The sequence below is a fragment of the Phasianus colchicus genome, chromosome 13 (assembly GCF_987193195.1).
Source record: "Phasianus colchicus chromosome 13, bPhaCol1.hap1.1, whole genome shotgun sequence".
NCBI lineage: Eukaryota > Metazoa > Chordata > Aves > Galliformes > Phasianidae > Phasianus > Phasianus colchicus.
In genome coordinates, this window is record NC_143448.1 from 15834935 (window position 1) to 15855496 (window position 20562).

General features: G+C 41.8%; 1 protein-coding gene across 3 annotated transcripts in view; it reads left to right on the forward strand.

The window, feature by feature from the left end:
• Window positions 1-20562, forward strand: part of GAN (gigaxonin) — a 29988-nt gene that overhangs the window by 2069 nt on the left and 7357 nt on the right. For 2 of the 3 annotated variants that reach the window (XR_016470641.1, XM_031614977.2), the window contains exons 2-10: window positions 8838-8952; window positions 9800-10150; window positions 10998-11215; window positions 12082-12203; window positions 12681-12793; window positions 13431-13580; window positions 13843-13979; window positions 14631-14759; window positions 20401-20510. Coding sequence is in view for 2 of the 3 variants with exons in the window: in XM_031614977.2 (XP_031470837.1) it covers window positions 8838-8952; window positions 9800-10150; window positions 10998-11215; window positions 12082-12203; window positions 12681-12793; window positions 13431-13580; window positions 13843-13979; window positions 14631-14759; window positions 20401-20510 (1445 nt within the window). In the remaining variant the exon portion in view is untranslated. Of the gene's footprint in view, window positions 1-5900; window positions 5977-8837; window positions 8953-9799; window positions 10151-10997; window positions 11216-12081; window positions 12204-12680; window positions 12794-13430; window positions 13581-13842; window positions 13980-14630; window positions 14760-20400; window positions 20511-20562 lie in introns of those variants that run through there. The other variant, XM_090149406.1, reaches the window with a different exon arrangement.

The following is a 20562-nucleotide window of genomic DNA, read 5'->3' on the forward strand; positions in this document are numbered from 1 at the left end:
ATGAGTAGGACATTTATAAATTGCAGTGATGTGGTTTCCCTGTTGTTACTTGGCAGCATGATTATCCATGCAGCTCAGAAATGGCAGCTGGGAAGAGGCAGAAAGACGTGAAGACAAAGCAGGCACACATGGAAGTTCTGCTGATGTTGTGGGCCCCATCTGCCTTTGTCCATTTGCTGGCTTCTGCAGGGGTAGGAAAAAGCACCAGCTTCAAGGATAAGCTGTCAGCCTTTGGGCCGGTAGGACTGCATTTGTGTGGTAGCCTGAGGTCTTGCCCCAGCTGCTCGGTGCCAGGCTGCTCATAGTCCTCATAGGGGCAGCAGGACCTTGGGTGGCTGTGTGAATTCCCACAGGATGGATGTATTTGTGCAGCTTTATTTCATCCCTTAGCCTGCCCCAGAGCAAATCTTGACATTTAAAAAACAAACAAACAAACCAGAAGTCTTCCTGCATATCTCTAACATCTTGTGGTGTGTTCCTGAGCCTGAGAAAAGGAGTGGTCCTAATGAAGAGTCTGCCACAGGGCGAAGCATGGCTTGGCTCATGGGCACTGCTCTGCTCCCCAGAGAGGTTTGGTTTGAGCCAGGTTAGCTCTTGGCTTTCTCTGCTGTAACAAACCAGCCACAGCTCTGCACTCCTGCTTTTTTGTTCTGTGCTTTTGTCCTGGCAATAGCTGTAACACATTTTTCCCAAGACAGTTTCCTTTGGCTCATTTTGTTTGATTTGAGAACCCAGAGTATATTACTCCAGCATAAGAGTGCTTTTGACAAAATAAACCGCTTACACTAGGATAGTATAAGTTGTAGCATTCATCCAGAACCTTTTATAGGATAGGTTTGGTTAAGTATTCCTGGTATCCTCAGCAGCAGGTTTCTCATCCGAGCAGGTCTGTCACTGTCTGAGCAGTTTGAGGCCGGCTGAAACTTGCAGCTCTGGGCACCTGGCAGCTCTGTCTGCTCCCCGTGTGTCAGGACACACCGAGAGCAAAGGGGATGTAGGAACTCAAGTTTGTGAATGAACTTTGCACTGTTATGTGGTGATAGTTCTGCTATCTCAATTAAGTGCTGTATTTAACAAATCAGGATTTTTTTGTTATCTCAGTGTGTCTCATCTTTGGTTTTCACACATCTGTGTGAACAGATTGTAGATGGGTGTATGTACTCTATGCTGTTCCTCAACATTTTTCTGACTTGATAACAGGCCAGTAACCATACTTGTGTCTTTTTCCAGACATGCATAATATAGCCAAAATAAAAATGAAAGGTGAAGTTCTGATACTTTACCTGTAGATGTTTTGATTGGAAATAATACGACAGCGTTTGCACCTTCTGAGCTGTGCTGTTCAGCCTTCTGGCATGCCTAAAACAAGCACATCTTGTGAGACCCCCAAACCTCCACAGACTGCAGTGGAGCTGTGCTGTGTCCTCTGTCACCTGGCTCCTTTCCTCCCCGTGCCATCACTGATCCATTGGGGTTACCAGGAGGCAGCCACTAAAACTTCTTCCTTTGCAGAACTGCACAAAGTGGGTGCCAGTGCAACTTGCTCCTGCTGCTTATTTCCTGATCCTTGTTTGGTTTTAACTGGCATTTATGGGAACTCTTTGTAGTGTTTTAGCACTGTTCAGGACTAGGACAAATAACAGCTGAAGCTGGGTGCTACTTTGGTGACGAGGACTCTGTTTTCTTAAGCTGTGCTTTAGCTGAATTGCTGTCTGCTTGTTGCAGGTTGAGGGGTGTCTGTCCGTCCCTCTCCGTTTGTCTGCTCCCCACTGCATGCAGACTGCTGCTGTAGTAAGTGCTTCTACAAGCAGGAGTTTCAAGCCATGCCATAGCAAAGCTTTCTTAGGAGAGATTTGTTTCTGTCAGTCTCCTGGGGATTTCAGAGGCTGCCCTGACAGTGTGAACTCTTGCAGTAAGGTAGGAACAGATTGTGACAGGTTTTCCTCCCAGACTTTTAAAGCTGTTTTGCAAATTATGCAACACTTCTTTCCAAATGATACTAAAATGTTACCGGTGATGCTTTAGTGATACCTCAGTTGTAGAGCCTCTGCAACTTTGAGGAGCGATGAATCAAGATTGTGGCTGCATCCAGAAATTCTTTATCTGGCACAGCCCAGAAGTGTCTAAATGTGGGTTGTATTTGGATAAGGAGTTGAGGGGCAACAGTGATATAGGTATATTAAGAGCTTATGGTTTAAAAAGGGCTATGCCAGGCTTGATTGGGGAGTTACTAATTACGTTCCTGCTCCAACAAGCCCCTAAAGACAGCCTGGAGGGAGGAAGCAATAAGGTTCCTGCTCAGCTCAGTACAGGCAGGCAATGCAGCCGGGCTGCTGCTCCATGTCAGGCAAAGGGGAGCATGAAATCAGAGCATCTTGTTTACAGAAGAGATCTTGAGGTGACACTTTGTGGTCTCTGTATTGAAGAAGAGCAATTCAAGCACGTGCTTGGTTTGAGGGAGGGGAACAGAATGCAGCAGTTCAGGATGTCTGGGTCAGTTCCACTCTGCAGGTTGTGTGCGCACCTGTGTTAATTGTTGTTTGCCCAAAGTTTTCTTGTTAACAGGGCTTTTTGTATTAACCTTTCTTCTTTAAAGTGTACTCTGTGTGGAACAGGGCTGTTCCAATGGTGCTGCTGTGCCCGAGGGAAAATGTGGAGCTGAGTTTGAATGCTTCTTTCATTGTGTTCTGTTTGCATTGATCTCAGCTACAAACAGAGAAGGAACTTCTTCCTCATGTGGGCTGACAGAAAATGAAATGAGAAGTAACTAATGATCTTAGAAAAAGAGTTTTTCTTTGCTCTGTGTAGACCTTTTATGTCACGTGTACAAATCTTTCCCTCTTGATCCTGCTCCTGAGTGCAATGCCATGTGTGTTTCTGTGCTGAAGTCTGCCCTGTTTATCTCCCAACAGTTCCAAGCAAACAAACAAAATTGCTGCTGTGGACAACTCTAAAACTACCTGCTGCCTATCAAGGAAATAGCTTCGTAATACCATGTATTTAGTGGCTGGCTTATGTCCTTAGGCATGTTGCTTTTACATCTCCTGAACAACTGTAAGCTGCCGACTACGACTCTTGCTGTTCCTTATGAATGTAGCCCTTTGACTTGTAGACTCTTGGCTCCTTGTGCTGGCGAAGTTTATACTTCACTTTCCTTTTTCCTCTTGGCTGTTGTTGCTTTTCATTGCAGCCTTGCAGACTGTGGTTTTCCAGCTTCTGGTGTTCTCCAGAGCTCCACGAGGGTAAGAGGGGTAAAAAAAAACCTGCCTGAAAAAATGAGGTTTTCTCAGCATGTTCATTGGTGTTTTTCCAATAAGTTTGCAGTAAGTCACAGATGTGTTTAGTTTATTAGAGATGTATTACTTGGTGTTGTAGTTCATAAAGGCTTTATTAGAAGTTTAATGGCGTGAGTGTGGTACTGTTCTTGCTCCTCCTTACTTAAAAAAAAAAAAAAAAAAATTAACACATTTAAATGCAGAGTTAATTTAAAAGAAGACTTTTCAACTAAGGTACAGTTGGTTTAAAATTGTAGAAATGCCTTCCTTTTCTCTTCCAAGGAAGACCTGGCTCCAGGCTGCTTCCTGTTTGGTAGAAACTCAGTTCTAGCGTTCAGCTGATGCTGAATGGAAGTCTCGTGAGTCATCTGTTCAGTGGGTGGATGTGAACATGCTCTGGAGCACCGAAATGGTGTAGATGTGACACTGGAGTAGCTGAGGAAAAGCCTTGATGAGTGCTGCATGGAGCTAACCTGCTGCCTGTTGAGGAATTGCAGTTCAATATTTCTTCCACCTTCTAAAATGAACGAATGACCTATCTAAAACAATTGGTGCAGAAATACCACATTTTAGAGGTATTTCTTTTACAGGAAGGTATGTAATAATCGTCTTCCTGTGAGGAGATGGCAGCCAGGCCTGCTCTCCTCAGCTACACGACACGGGGAGGCCTGGCTCTGTGATGCTGTGGGGTGAGCCCTAAAGCCAAGTGTCCCTGCTTGGAGACTGTGCTAGACAGGTGTGTGTTCTGTCTACTTAGTGCTAACCTGTGTGTTTGTGCAGGACTGAGGGGAGACTGCCAACTGAGATTACAGCCTGGCTCTGGGTGAGCTCAGCACTGTCAGATGTTTGGGGTGAACAGGCAGTTCGTTGAGGGAAGCCCACCAGATGTGAACACACCTTGTGCTGCTGTTGAAGGAATCGCTTTGTGTTTTGTTTCACTTTTTTCTTATAGTGGGAGGGGAAAAAAGCCTTAATCATAGAATCACCGAGGTTGGAAAAGACCTCCAAGATCACCCAGTCCAACCGTAAGTTAAGTTTTTGCCTGACTGAATTTTTTTTCTCCATTGGAAAGTTCAGGTTATTCCTCATTGTTTCCCTTTAAACCAAAGGAAGCAACTTGTGCAGATCTGTATGCTGAGCTGTTGGGTGGAATATTTTGCCTTGAGACCAGAAGTTGCAGTTACGGGTGATTTTAAAAAGAAAGACATAGTCAAGGCACAGCCAGAACGCACTGAGAGCTGGCATCCTTTCCAGGGTGTGGTGAAAGACAGGCAGTCTTTTATGTGCACTGCTGAAGGCCAGGGTGCAACCTCCAGGAGAGCCTCTCATTTGGTTGTAAAGTGCCGTGTTGGAGGAGGGCAGTGGGTGGAGTGAACTGCTGCACCATGTTGTTGTGTGTGACCTATTTAACGCTGTAATTATTAAGGTTTTTTGCATGCAGAAAGATCAGCCTGGATGGAAGGAAAATGTTGCAGATAGAACACTTCACACAGAGGGTGGTGACACACTGGAACAGGTTGCCCAAGGAGGTTGTGGATGCCCCATCCCTGGAGGCATTCGAGGCCAGGCTGGATGTGGCTCTGGGCAGCCTGGTCTGTTGGTTGGCAACCCTGCACATAGCAGGGGGTTGAAACTAGATGACCATTGTGGTCGTTTTCAACCCAGGCCATTCTGTGATTGTATGATAGAAGGGCAGACATGAGAAGGAATTGGCCAATGTAATGGTGGAGCGGTTTTGGTTAGATTTAACCCAGCAAGCTTGTAGTGTGAAGACTCAGCCAGCGTAAGGAAGAGAGACAAAGTGATGTTTGCTGATATTGTGTTTGCACTGAAACCAGAATTTGAAAGTTTTTTCCCTACTGATGAGGAACAATGATGTACTTGGCATTTTGGTGCACTCTGGTGTCCCATGGGCATCTTCTTCTGGCCTGGAGTGCAGCCGTGTGTTTTGGGCTTGGTGTGTCTTTGCCAGAAATTTTTGCTAGAGATACAGCTCCATTTGAAAATGCCTTCTTGTGAAGGTCACAGCACTAGTGCAGATAAAGGATGTGTCAGCAAAAATGGATTTTATTGTGCCTTGATTTGGAAGGATAGCCTTGTTACTTCAGTGCTGAGATAGTGTCCATTGGCAGAGACTGTGCAGTGCAGGCTGGCCCTTGTGGTTAATCTGAAGCTAGATCAGTAATCTGGAAAGGCAGCTTCTCTCAAAAAGAAGAGCATTTCCCTCTTCCCTCCTGGGTTCTGGCTTCTCACAGCTGTGTAAGCAGCCCTGCAGAGCTGAGTTGTTAGCAGTGTGGTGATGTCCAAGTAGGCAAAAGTTTTGTTTTAACCTCTGGTCTTCTCTTACTGCAAAGCACCAAAACCAAAGCAACTAGCTTTGTTTCCCAATTTCTGTTTGTTCTTCACTACAAATATCTTAAATCTACTCAAGTAACTGCAGTCCGGAGCGTTCTCTTTGGAGGCTGCGTTGCTTTCATTTACCTTGCTGGTGTTATTGCTCACATCTCAAGAAGAGATGTTTGGATGTTTTTCCTTATTGTGCGTTATGCGGTGACATCTGAGATGACTCATTAGGATTGTGCTCCTTAAGTGACGTGGAAGAGCAGATTCTAAATTTGTCTATGACAGCCACACAACATCAAGCACAGCACAGTAGCGCTTGTTTGTATGCATGGAGTCAAGCTGTTCAAAACTGAATTAGGTTAGAAGATAAGGTTAAGAAATTCCCTTGCTTTGTTTTCCCCCAGCTCTGTATGTATCTGGGCTGTGCTCTGTGCCGTGAGGTTTTATTTCCTTCCAAATCTGGATGGTCTGGTCTTTCATCTGAGCTGAGGAAGACTGAGGCAGCTATTTATGCAATGGTTTGGCAAATTAGAGTGCTTTTAAAGTCATCAGAAATGTTGTCCTTAGTAGGAAGCTCTCACATGCATGCATTAGAAGCAACCGTAGTGTGTCGCTGTTCGGTGTTGGTTTCCAGATTTCATCCATGCTGATCATAGGAAGAATGAATCACTATGGAAAAGAGCATGCTGGCAGGGAAAGCAAACATCCTTCCTGGCGTATCGACAGACTGGAAACCTTTGCTTAAGCGTGGTTTGGAACTTTTCTTCTAGATTGAAGTTTAATGGAGAAAATGGGGGTTATATGTTTCACATGCTGCTGTCTGCTCTCTACCTGAGCTGGGAGCAAATGTGTTTGGAAACTTCCCAGTTCTGAGAGCTGGATGTGCTGTGACCAGGATACCCAAGCTCTGTTTTTGCTGGTGAGGAGTGGGTGCAGGTGGTGCAAGAGGAGACATGTCCCCGTTCCTTCCTCTTACATAGCCCGTTAATTTCTCCTCTTCCAGGTTTCTCTGAACTGCTACACTCAGTTTTCTATCTTAGCCTTTTCCAGCCCTATGCCCTGCTATAAACCATCCAGCTGCTGTTTGGGAGTGGTTCTTGTGTCATGGCTCAGACATCCTTGTGCCAAAACGGGGAGCCTAGTAGTTCATTAGCTAGCAAATTAAGGCTCTGAGACAGATGGATAACTGCTCCTATCATCTGAGAGGCAGCAAAGTGTCGTCTGAAACTGAGTGGGATGCATCTGCATACTGTGAGTGTTTGTCTGCATACAAGAGTCTGTAACTGTGCGACTTCTCCATGTGCTCTCAAGTTTATTTTTTCTGCTCTGTTTGTTTTGGGCATCTGCGGTTGGTTTGTTTCTTTTCAGGTTAACAACTGTTGTGCCCTGAAGAAGTACACAGGAAATAGAACACAAAGCCTGATAAGACCCCAAAGCTCTGGGCAATGCTTCCTTGTTACTAGGAGGTGTCAGTGTAAAGTCCGTGCAATGAGGTGATTTAGCTTGGGTGTGGGCTGGTGATGCTGAGATGAAAATTAATGATAAGCAGTGCTAGTCCTTTCCCTAATCTCCCCATTAGTGCTGCTATGCAGTGTTTATTATATGCTTGTACTCAGTTTAAAGCCCACAGTGCATTGGCTGCCCTGGTTTGGTGTGGTTCTGTAGCTGTTACCCATAGGTGCTTGGTGTGGAATGGATCCCATCTCACTGCTGTTCCTGGAAATAAGCCAGGCACTGCAAATGTAGATCTGTTTGGTGTTAATGAACAAAAATGCCATTTTGTCCCGGGAAATAGGGTATAGCTTTCATTATCAAGCAAGAAACCCCGAACTCAAGTGTAACCAACGTACATAAAATTGAGGTAATTTGGATAGACTTGAAAATCTGCGTATAGAAACCTAACCCTGGAATTGGGAATGGATGTTGGTGTGAGTGCATATGCTCTTTCCTTCGTTTGGAGCTTGTAGGTGTGGGAAATGCCTGTTTCCCATGGGCAGGATGGGATGGATTGGGATACAAGTTGCATGAAATTGCTTGAGTCTTACATTTGCTGTGGAAGTTTTTAGCTGGCAGTTCACAGATCAGTGTCTGTTCTTTCAACACGATTGGGAGTCATGTGGGCCATTTACAGAAGGTGTTTAATTTTCCTAATCTCATTCCAAGAGTTAGGAAATAAGCAATTTGCTCATCCAAATGATGTTGTTGTTCTGTTACTTGTGCTAGGTGCTACACAAACACACAGCACAGCAGCTCAGTGTCAGTGCTGTTGCAGTGATTTGCATGAATTGGAGCAGTTATTTCTGCCAGAGTTTTGCTCACAGCTTAGAGCGATGTGAAAACAAGACAGCAGATATGGTTGAGGGCTGAAATTGCCATCTTTATTTGCACTTCAGAATAACTCTTTATAGACTCAGATTTTATTTGATGTGAGTTGTATGCTTTGAGAAAATGATTTATTCTGAGTGTAAGTGAAGCAGCATCTAGCCCTTAACTAGGTCGTATCTGCTTAGTGTGAGTGTGGTTAACAGAAGACAGTGACAATGTAAGGCGTTTTCCAGATCTCTTCTGTTCTACTCAAAAGCACATCCAAACTTCCTGGGATTTTTAAGGAAACTGCTCACCAGTAATGTGTCTGCTGACATAGATGAATATTTACAGCTTGATTGAGCAGAACATGGTCTGTTTCCTAGAACTGTGAGCACACAGTGCAGCTAGAGCCAGTCGTAATGTTGAGCTGATAACATCATAAGCCAGACAGAATGGTCATGTTGTGCTGCCAGTAGGCATTTGGTCACCTGTGCTCATTCCAGTGTGTGTTTTTGGGAAGGCAATGGGGGCTGTTTGTTAGTTTGTTTCACCTTTACCAAAGCGAATTGGTCAGCAGAAATGCCTTTCTGTTTGAAGCTTTGAGTGATGTTTGTGAATGCTTGGGATGAATGTGGCAGGGGAAAATTGCTTTGTCTCTATGGTGCCATAAGTAGTTTCCAAGGTTGACCTGCTTGTTCTGTCTGCACAGTGCACTATATGATAAGCAGTACCAGGGAGCATGCATATAGTCTCTTCTTGCCAATTTTCAGATTATATTGTAAGGTTTTACCATTTCTGTTTTAGTGAATGTAATCTACAGCTTGCCTGCTGTCACTTTTCTTTAGAAAGAAATGCTGTGCCCAGCTTATGAGTGCTTCTTATTTATTGATTCATCTTCCCTTCTTCTCTTAGGACAAAGTTGAATTATAATCCTCCAAAGGATGATGGCTCAACGTACAAGATTGAACTTGAAGGGATATCTGTTGATATCATGAAAGAGATACTAGATTACATCTTCAGTGGACAGGTATGGTATTAAAAAGAACTAGGTGGAAATTGGATTGTTTGACAAAATAATCTGGGTTTTAACAGTACTATACTGAAAGACAGATCCATCAGGAATCACACTTTAAAGATTAATGATGAAGCAACTGCAGAGTGGTACATCTCACATAGGCTCTGCCCATGAAATAGAGGCAGCAAGTTCTGCAAGGAGTTCTTTCTTGTCACACCATGGAGGAGGACTCTGAAAAATTCCATTTTGAGTACTTGTATTAAACTGTTCACTGTTTAGTAACCTGCTTTAAAACAGACCACTACCAGAAAAGAAAACTAGATTGACAGCAATGGAGGCTGAGACCACATCACTGACCCCATGTGTTAAAGTACTGCAGGCATTCTCATGTCTGGTTCTCTGGCCTCCTGCTGGCCATGTGCCCACTGTGTCTTTATTCCAGTAGCCTTAGAAGGTATCAATGTGTGCAGTTCATTCAGAACCAGAATGTGACTGCTGAACTGCTTAAGCTTTAGGCAAAAGCAAAGAAGCAGACAAGTCCTGAGTTTCTTTCTGGATGTTCACTTTAAAGACTATTAATTTACTGCAGAAAAATTCATTACAGGTTCTCAGATGAGAGAGTAGCAATTTCATGGTTCCCTAAGGTGCAAAATCCTGCAGTGCCATCTTCTGTCAAACCAATCCCTTCCCATTCCTTGATTAATTTATAAATGTGTAGTAGTCATATTGATTTCTCATAATTTTTGCAATGCTGTTAATATTCCATTTCCCAGCCACTGAGAATGATTGTAGTGAATATGGACATGTCATTGAAGCAAACGGGTGATGGTAGCGATAACTTCTAAATTAATTCTTGCAGATCAGGCTAAATGAAGAAACTATCCAAGATGTGGTACAAGCAGCTGATCTCCTGCTGCTTACAGACTTAAAAACTCTCTGCTGTGAGTTTTTAGAAGGTTGCATAGCTGCTGAGAACTGTATTGGTATTCGGGACTTTGCACTGCACTATTGTTTGCATCATGTTCACTACCTTGCCTCAGAGTATCTGGAAACTCATTTTCGAGATGTCAGCAGCACAGAGGAATTCTTGGAACTGACTCCTCAAAAACTGAAAGAAGTGCTGTCGATGGAAAAGCTCAATGTTGGAAATGAAAGATACGTCTTTGAAGCAGTGATTAGGTGGATTTCTCATGATTCAGAATCGAGAAAGGTCAGGATACTAAAAGGTTTATTTTTTGAATGTGACTTAAAATAGTATGCTTATTCTAATGGGTGGGAACTTCAGATAGAGTCATAGTCATTTAGGTTGGAAAAAAACGTATGTAATCATTGAGTTCAGCCATCATGTAACACTACCAAGTCTACCACTTCAACCATGTCCCCCAGCTTGATGTCCACATGACCCTGGAATACCTCCAGGTTTGGGGATGCCATCACCTCCTGGGGCTTCTGCTCCAATGGCTAACCACTCCTTCCATAAGAAATTCCTCCTAACATCCAATCTAAACCTCCCTTTGCACAACCTCAGGTAGTTTCCTCGTGTCCTGTTGCTTGACTCCTCTTTGCTGCAACCTCCTTTCAGATAGTTGTAGAGAACAACGAGTTTTCCCTTCAGCCTCGTCTTCTCCATACTAAACAATCCCTGCTCTCTCAGCTGCTCCTTGTATATCTTGTTTTCTAGGAATGTTATTTTCAGGGCTAATCTGATTTTTATAGAGTTGAATTTTGCCAGAAATGCAGACTGTGTGATTGTAGTAAAAGGGTGAAAGAAAGCTGTGTTGATATATTATTTTATTTCCTGTCTTTATTATTTAATAGGCATTAAAAAGAAAAAAGAAACCTTTTGACACTTAATGATATAATGTTGATCTCAGAGAGAGAAAGCAAGTAGCACATTTGTAGTGAAACTTCAAAGAATTCTTAATAACACTGCAGTAGATTTCGTTACTACTTCCAAATATCAGAAACGCTCTTTAAAGGTTTTGTTAATCTGTGTGTGAATGCCTTAATGTCATTCCACAGAGTTTGGGGAATGTTGAGTTGGTCTCTTTCTCCAGGTTCACATGAAGGATGTCATGTCAGCAGTGTGGGTTTCAGGCTTAGATGCGGCGTATTTACGTGAGCAGATGATGAGCGAACCACTGGTACGGGAGATTGTTAAAGAATGCAACAATATCCCACTCACACCACCTCAGCAGGGAGAGGCCATGCTGGCCTCCTTCAAACCCCGTGGCTACTCAGAGTGCATCGTGACTGTCGGTGGAGAAGAAAGAGTGTAAGTACTGAGTGGCACTGCAGGTTGATACGAATGGTCAAATAGAAGCCTCGAGGTGGAGCATCTGAGAATGCAGCGTGGAGTCAGTATTTGCATCTCAGCATGCTTGTTAGCCTATCATTTGAACTTGGTTTGGAGTTGTTCAGCCACACCTAAAATATTTTTTGAGTGGTTTGGCAGCAAGCAATTGTTTTGTGATAATCCTCTGACTTAGAGTAGGATGTGTTGTTTGTTTGGTATCAGTATGCGTTGGCTGCTTTGTTGGTGTTTTTTATTTTGTTTGTTTGTTTCTTACTCAATAGATTGTACTCAAAACAAGCACGGAACTTTGGAGAAACACTCTTCTAATCATCTTATAAAGCATCTATAGTAACCTGAAAGATAATGAGCATATACTTTGTTTCATTTATGACACCTGTGGCTCCAAAGTAGAGTCATTATTGGTGCATCTGAGATGCCAGTGAAAATTGGTGTGTCACAGAATAATCCCTTTCTGTGCCTGAGCAGCTCTGCAGCAGGATTTGTGCAGTTTCAGTACTTGCAGTACTCTAAAAGATAGCTCATTATTACAAATATTCAAATAACATTTTGCTCATCAGTTTGTCGATCGCTTTGCTGAGGTTACTGATAATCTGTTGGTTCTTTTGTTCGAATTTCCTCCTAAAAATAATACAGGTAAATACAATATGAACGAGGAGGACCTGCTTTTTATGTCTCTGGTGTGTAGAAAACTAAACTTGCCTTATCAGGGAAATGCTGCACTTTATGAATGTATGTTGTGGATAACACAGCTTTAGACGCAAGTAGTTAATGGTGAACTTGTAAAACTGTGTTTTGGTTTTGTTTGTTCCCCACCTTGTGTTCAGATCCCGGAAACCAACCTCAGTGATGCGGTGTATGTGTCCTCTTTATGATCCCAATAGACAGCTCTGGATTGAACTTGCTCCTATGAGTATTCCAAGGATCAATCATGGAGTGTTGTCAGCAGGTAAAGGGGAACTTTGTGTTTGTAAAGGCAGTGTTATGGAAACTTACCAGTGCCTCAAAATATGAGATACAGTTTATATATGTTTTTTCTTTAAGATTACGTTGCACTGGGCTTATTTCATGCTTCCCCTTTGTCTGCCCAAAACATCACTTTATTCTGTGAAAATCCCTGTCATATGAATGTCTTACAGTCACCATTCCCACAGTATCTGTTGGAATGTGCTCATCTGTTTTTCCAGGAGTATTTTGTGTTTTAAGTGAATTCTAGTTGCTGCATCACTGAATGTGTCGAAGAGTATCTGCAGTGGTAGGCTTGAGAGTGGGTATAAACACATGCTTTACTTCTTCCAGTCCAGAGCATGACGTGTGACTGATCTGAAACTCTTAGCAAAGTGTGGGATACAGCTCACCAGTCTTGTTGCCTTGCTCAGCGTACACGAGTCCTGTTTTTAAGATCACATTGCATTTTGTTTTACAGAAGGATTTTTATTTGTGCTTGGTGGTCAGGATGAAAACAAGGGAACACTGAGCTCTGGAGAGAAATACGATCCAGACACCAATTCCTGGAGTTCTTTGCCGCCAATGAATGAGGTAAGATCATTGCTTAATTGTTGGAGTTGATTTTTTTTTTTCCTACTTTGGCAAAACATTCAGTTGCTTCTGCAGAATTATTTTCTGAATCTCCAATCATTTGCATCTTATGCATTCAGAGTCATGCTAGAGATTGCTTTCTGCTTATACACTGTTGTTACCTGTAGCCTGTTAATGGCTGCAGGAGTAGCAAACAAACTGTTACTGAAGAGCTTGCTGTAAAGTTGAACTTCAGGAATTCCTTGCTGTCAAGGGCCTATACTTGAGCTCAAAGGAAATCTACATTTGTAGTTGTGAGCATTGTGAGAGTAGAGGCCTGAAAAGCAGCAGCTTTGTTTTGGAGACCACTGCTGTGCAAACTGAAGTGTGGCCAAGCTCCATTATTAGATTTCTGCAGTATCGCTTTTACTGCTCTTTGTTTTTTTTCTTTGAATACCCTTTATGTTCTTTAATTGCAGGATGTAATAATCTTATTTGTGAGATTCAGACTTCATTGTATTTAAAAAAAAAAAAAAAAAAGAAAAACCACTGTAGTAATACCTGTATCACTTGGCTGAGAGATAGGAGAGAAGATTGTATTGACTGTTCAGAAATAGCAGTTATGTTTTACAGTGCTATCCTCATTGATATTCCTTAGGCACGGCATAATTTTGGTGTGGTGGAGATTGATGGAATTCTGTATATTCTGGGAGGTGAGGATGGTGAAAGGGAACTAATCTCTATGGAGAGTTATGATATTTATAACCGTACCTGGACCAAGCAGCCAGACTTGACCATGGTTAGGAAGGTAAGAACTACATTGTATATTACCACCTTCCTTGCTGTTAAACAGTTGCAACCATCCTGTGTATCATAAGGCTTTGCTTCAACTAGAAACTCTAACAAGTAGCATGGAAATGAGAGCACGTTCCTTGTTTATGTGTATGTTAGAACCATGACTGAAAATGTTCATGCACAATACACTTAAGTGTACATAAGTGTGTGTATAGTTTTGAGCTCTTGATATAATGTGTTTACGTGTAATCTTATGTGTACTTTTCTTTTTTGAGATTGGCTGCTATGCAGCTATGAAGAAGAAAATCTATGCAATGGGTGGAGGCTCCTATGGAAAGCTCTTTGAGTCTGTTGAGTGTTACGACCCCAGGACTCAACAGTGGACAGCCATCTGTCCTCTGAAAGAGAGAAGGTGGGTGAAGGTGGAGCGTGGGGGGGTAGAGGGATAGTTAGATTGCTGGAGTGTATTCAGTCAGAACCCCCCGAAGTAGTCACTAAAGCACCATTATTATTTTTGTTTGTTTTTAAATAAAGGAAGAGTTGACTGATGATGTCATCACTGCTATATCAGTGTGGGTGTTTGATAACATGTATGGCCTTTTTAACACTGAAATGCTGATACTCTAATGAGTGAAAGTTGCCTTTATTCTTTGGGTGAATCCTTATATATTGCTGTTAGAAATCACTGCGGGTTTTACTTTCTTCCTGATCATGGTGGCCTGTAGTTGTAATGCCAAGATATGGCTGAGCAAAGAGAAGTATTCAACCAGTCAAAATGTTTCTGTAGGGATATGCTTAGTATTACAAGCAATACTATCCTGAGGCAAAACAAAGAGTAGAAATTATAGTTCAGTCAGAACTTCAACATTTTCTTTAGAGATAAATACATTATTGTAGTGGTAAGTGTATATATGTATATTTTTCATCAGTACAAGTTATATCTAAAAATACATTAAAAAATGAAAAAGTTCAGAAGGATGGAATGTTCTAGTATATCTTCTGACTGTGTGTATCTTCTGATTGTGTGTTTTTTGTTTTTTTTTTCTTCTTAATGGATTCTTAGGTTTGGGGCAGTGGCCTGTGGAGTTGCCTCTGAGCTTTATGTGTTTGGTGGGGTCAGGAGTCGTGATGACAGCCAAGCCAGTGAGATGGTGACGTGTAAATCTGAATTTTATCATGATGAATTTAAAAGGTAACTAGTCACAGCTATAAACCTGGGGAATACTTACAAATCAACAGTTACAGTTGGCTTTTGAAACGGTGGGGATTCTTGTCATAGAAAAGATGCTGTGGGTGCTGTTCATAGGTACCTCCACACACTACACGTGGCTAATCTCCTTTTGTTTGTTTTGAATCTGCTTCTGATGACTTCATTTGTTATCTCTCGATTCTTGTTTTAGAATCCACTTCACTGCATGTGGTAACTGTTTAAAACATAGCTTACTTTAGACTGAATTTCATGCTCCAGGTGTAATTGGGAAACTTTTGTACCTTCGGTGTTTTCTTTTTGCATTTAACTATAAATGGAATTTCTTTGCTTTTTTTTTTTTTAATCAACCAGATTGAAATAAGACTCTGCTGTCAGATGTCTCAAAGAAACTTGACTGTGGTGGAGATTACTAAATCTGTTACAAGATCATGTCTTTGGATGTGACCTGTATAAAAGCATATAGAAATTGTATAGCAGTGGGGAATTTATTATATAATTTCCTTCAAAGGTGCAGGTGTAAAAAAAAAAAAAAAAAAAAAAAAAAAAAAAAAAAACAACTTTAATCTCTGTATGAAGCAGACTTCTTATTGTTCTAAGTGATGTCCAAATGAGCTCTAGCCAATAGAAGCTGGAGAGGTAACGCACTTCAGGGTGGTTATGGGAAGCAGACAGGTGAGAAGAGTTGTTTCTGATCCTCCCTGGCGTTTTCTGTTCCTTTGGGGACAAGGGGAAATGCTAGAAGTGAATAAGCCTTAGGGCAGGAGAGTTTGCAGAAGAAAAATTCTGGAAATAAATGCTGTCCAACAAACTACCCCCTGCTTTTAGTTGATTTGATGGAAATGTTTCCAGACTGATGCTATTCTTCAGGTGCTCTGTGGCTCACAATTCCTTACCAGTGACTGTAAACCTGTTTCACTGGTTGGTGCAGTTTGAGCACAGGTGAGTTGGTGCCACCTGCTGTCTGCAGCAGTTACCTGCCAGGCAGCATTTCTAATGCCTGCATTTCTATTTTTGGTTAGTGGCATCCTAGGGAGTTACAGGATTCAAGTAAAAGGTATAATACAGTTCCAGTCACTTCAGCTCTTGATCTTGCACCCCTTCTGTCATGTGAGTGCCACAAGGGCTGTGCTGGCACAAGGTGAGGCAGCAGTAGTCTGATTGTCCAGCTGCAGCAGGTTGTCTCTTTGTCCTTCTGCCTTGCTGGTGCGTGTCATTTGTTTTGGAAATTCGTCTTGATGTGAACTTGAGTGAGGGCTCTAGGCAGCTCCCCGGTGACCAGGACAGTCTCTAACAGTGTTAGCTTTGCACTAAGCACTTCTCTGCTCTCTGGCTTTGGGAGAGCCCGTTTTCACCGTCTGGAGCAAGAAGTGATGTTACTTGCCAGAAGAGGGTGCTGTGATACCGTGGTCTGTTATAGCATCAGCCAGTAGGGACTGGTAGTTACTCCCAGATCCAGACACAGTTACACTTTGCAGGGTGAGTGCCATCTGTCAGAGGTAAGGCAGGGCTTGAGGAGCCTGAGCTAGGCTTGCTAAGGGACAGTTCCTCCTTTTCTTTAGTGCATAGTTAATGTGACACATACAGAGACTGATTTGTCATCTTAATGTTTTGCAGTTACTACAGCTTATTAATTTATTATTGAAAAGCACATATTTCTACAGTAATAATTTCTAAAACAAATAATGGTAATTGGTGTCCTTCAAACCAGCAGCATCAAGGAGTCAGGAGGAGGGAAATGGGCACCTCTGAACTGCCAAGAGCTTATTCATTTTCTAGTCACAATGAAGAAATACTAAGGAACTGTCTAATTAAACCTGAAATACCACATTGACTGTGATGACATGATTGACAGAAATCTAAAAGCATTAGGATAAAAGGGAAGATGTGGAAAGGAGGTATACGTTTGCAAGACTGTTTAGTGACAGTGAGTCAAAAGAACAGCATGTAAATTCCAGCTGTTATCCAGAAGGATAATTCTAGCCAAAATTCATAATGACTTTTCAGTAGTTGCATGTTGTTATCTCTTTCTTCCTAATGAACCACAGAGTTTTCTGGGTTTAATTAACTTCAGAACTCCATCACGTTTGCTTTCTTTCTGAGTATAAAGCACTTCTGGTTCTCTGAGTTCAGCCCTCAGATACTGCTGGTCCACAGCAATGGGCATGTCTCATTTATGGGTCATAGCTCTTATTACCTATGAACAGAGGATGTAGCATCATCCTAGGAATCCTAGAGCCCATGAGGAACTGAGTTACAAGTTTTGTTTAGTGTATATGAATAAGCATATGCAATTACAGTAGTGTGTAAATCTGCTTTGGATTGGGTAAAAAGGCTGAGGCTTAGCTTTATTCTGATGGTAACTGAGTCCAAAATAATTCAGTGTGTAGTCTTTCAGAATTGTAGTTCTTAAGTACAATACAGACTCCTTTAAGGACTGTGAATATGCAGAGTTCTTCACCCTAGCAAAAAAAAAAACCCAAAACAACCAAACACTGTATCCTGCTACACTATGCTACATAAACAAGTAGTGAGATAAACCAAGTGAAATGGAATACTAACATAAACATGAAATATAAACAGAGTACTGTAGTAATTTATATTGTATGTGAAGAATTTCTGTAACTGAAATGTTTCAGTTAATAAATATTTTGTCCATTTGTCTTTAGACAAATGCTCAAAAAGTGAGCATAGGCAAGTAGAATACAATTGGAGTGCAGCTTTCTTGAGGCTGGAGATGCAGATTTTAAAGGCTATGGGTTGAGCTTTGTGTGCATGCATCCTCTCTTTTAAAATACTACTTAAGATAAGAATTGATTTTTGAAAATGTGAAAGTGGGAGATGTTCAACGTGTGGCAGAGCTGTTGGTGTGCCCTGTCCTTGGCTATAGCCACGGGTGGGCTGTCAGTGGAGAATGGTTTTCTAAACCATTTTTGTTTTCTTAGCTCCTCATTCAGAAGAACTATTGAAGTTTGCTGCTTGGAGAGTAATGGTGAGGGGTGCTTGCTCTGAAACGAGTCGGTTAACAGCTGCTCAGAACAGTCAATTAACAACTATTTAAAATACTTATTTTGCTGACGGGACATCATGGAAATAAGATATTTTCAGTGATATATTAATGGTAAACCAACTAGTTTTGTAACATAGTACTAGGAGGGGTCTCCCATACAGTATCCTGGAATCTTGTTAGGAAGAAATGCTTATGCAGATGTAATGAGAAATCTGACAGCACTGTCAGCCAGTTAAGAGGAACACAGACAAGGTTTTCATTCATTTGTAGGCTTCCTTTCACAGCTGGTGTGAGCTTACTGTGACGTGTATGGAATACATGGGCTCTGTTTTGTGCCTCCATGTGCTTCCCGTTTGGAAATAAAAGTTACCATCCTGCTTACAGCAGTTCAGATGAATTTATTTGTCTGTATTGCTTTAAGACAGACAGAAAAAAAGATTCCTTCCCTTTTTAAAAGGTTTCAGTGGAAGCATATTTCAGTTTGATAGTAATTGTTTTTGTCTCTAGTTAGGCGCCGTCTCCTCCGCTGCTCTCGGGTTGGGTTTGAGGAGAGCCATCCTGGAGAAGCATGTGAGAGTTACGTTCCAGAGAGTGTTTTCACATTCCTTTTTTATGGTGTTTTTTCCATACTGTTCCAGCAGTAGGCACGGCCCACGTTGAGCTGGAGCTTCGTCAAGTGCTGATGAAATGTGACCCCTTGCCCTTCCTGTCTTTGTTCCTTCCTAGTTCTAACTGTGAAAACTGCTGTAAGCGTTCCTGAAAAGTTGTGGCTGTTCTTTTAAAAGACGTGTTGAGAAAGGCTGAGAGTGAATTTTCACAAGCAACCACAGATACTTTAATTTCTTCTTTTTTTCTCTGAAGTGCAGTAGTAGTAAAATGGTTGGGTCCCACACTTTTTTCATTTAAACTGGAACCTTGGGTTTCTAGTGGAGCCAACCCCCAGACTTTATGTGATTTCTGAAGTTGATGAGTAGCTAAAATAACCCATCTAGTGTTATGTGTTTCCTTCCCTTGACATAGTCCTGTATTTACCACTAGAAAGCAAAACAACCCCTTCCTCCCCAACAAACCTACAGTCTTCCTCCTCCGTTTCTCTGCCTTTTATGCACCCTTCCTAATTTGAGGTAACTTGGTGCTAAATGTGAAACTACTGAATCTGTTCCTTTCCCACAGTAAGGGAAGGGAGCTACTGAAACTTGCTGAAAGGTGTTTTGTGGTGTAACAGCTACAGTGGTTCAGAAAAAGATTGCTGTCCTCTCATCATAGTTTGGTTGTCCTGTGCGACAGCTGCAGAGGACAACATTCCTGTGCTTTTCCCATTCCCTTGCTTTTCTTAAAATCCCAATCATTTGTTGTATAGCACAGACACAAAATTAGAGAGAAACTGTTGAAAGCCAAATTTAAGGGATTAGCTGTCTCAAGACAAATGGTGTGTAACAGCATCTCCTTTGGTGCCAGAAGGGAGGCTTACTTCTGAATCATGAGTTAGGGCGATACAGGATTTTCAGAGGTCAGCTGTGAGAATATTTCTGAACTTTTCCCTCAATTAACCAGGTGTGGGACTGAAAATAGATGGAGCTGTTGTCAAAGGCTTATCCAACTTTTCTGTTCTCTGTAAATTATTAAATAATAAAAGATCCAGGAACGGTCACCTAAAGCATCATTAATTTGTATTGTCTTCAGGGCCTGTAATAGTAAGTCTGACAGCAGCTGCAGTGGCAGAAATTTCATTCTAAGCCATAGAGAAGGGACTGACAACTCCAGACAGGGGACATCCTTAAAGGCCACCATGGGTAGTGAGTACGTTCTCACTTGGCTACCGAAGGCTTCAGCATGGAAAAGTGCATTTCACTTGGTAGGAAGGTCAGGCTGATGTAGTGTTGAGATGTGATATCCTTAATGTGAACACAGGAGAGTTGTAAGATTATAGAAGGAGCTGGGAAGTGATTGAGAAGTTCTGTTTAAATTCTAAGGAGAGGATGTTTCTGTCTCCAAATCTCTTACAATTTTGAGTTCCAATCTTTATGCCTTCTTTAAAATGAAGCATTGCCAAGTGCTGCATTCCTCTTATTGGGCAAGGGGATTCTTGTAGCTGATAACATGCAATTGAAGAAGTTGGGGAAATATACACGGGAAGGCATTGCTTCATAACAAGTCCTTGCTATAGCAACATGTTATTTCCTGTGCTGTGGACTATTACAATTATGATTTTGCTGATTTTTAAGACAAAGTTGCTTAAAGTTGTCTTTGTAGGGAAAGTTGATTGTCGCAGCTGTTGCAGAAAAGGCTCTCATATGATTGCTGTCTTCATAAGATTACTGGGTGTCTGTAAGAATTTGTTTCAGATTGGGTTAATGGAGTGAAGCAATTCTGAAATAAAGTAACTTCATGAAGCATCAGAACTTGACAAATAGCAGTACTGTGTGGGTTTCCCAGCTAGGAGGAGCCAGGACTGTCTTGAACTGGACAATGTTCCCAGCAGTTCTTAAAGAAAGTCACTTGTGCATTCTGCTTTTGATTCAAGGATGGCAGTTGGAAACAGAACCTGGATTTTTTTAACATGCTAGATTAAAAAAAAAAATCGTATAGCAGTTCTCTGTTATTATTTTCTTACAGGTGGATTTATCTAAATGACCAGAACCTATGTATCCCAACTAGCTCATCTTTTGTGTATGGAGCTGTGCCTATTGGAGCCAGCATTTACGTGATTGGAGATCTTGATACAGGTCAGAATTAAAACTAATAACTTCTACTGCTTATTTTCTTCCAGTGTGGTTT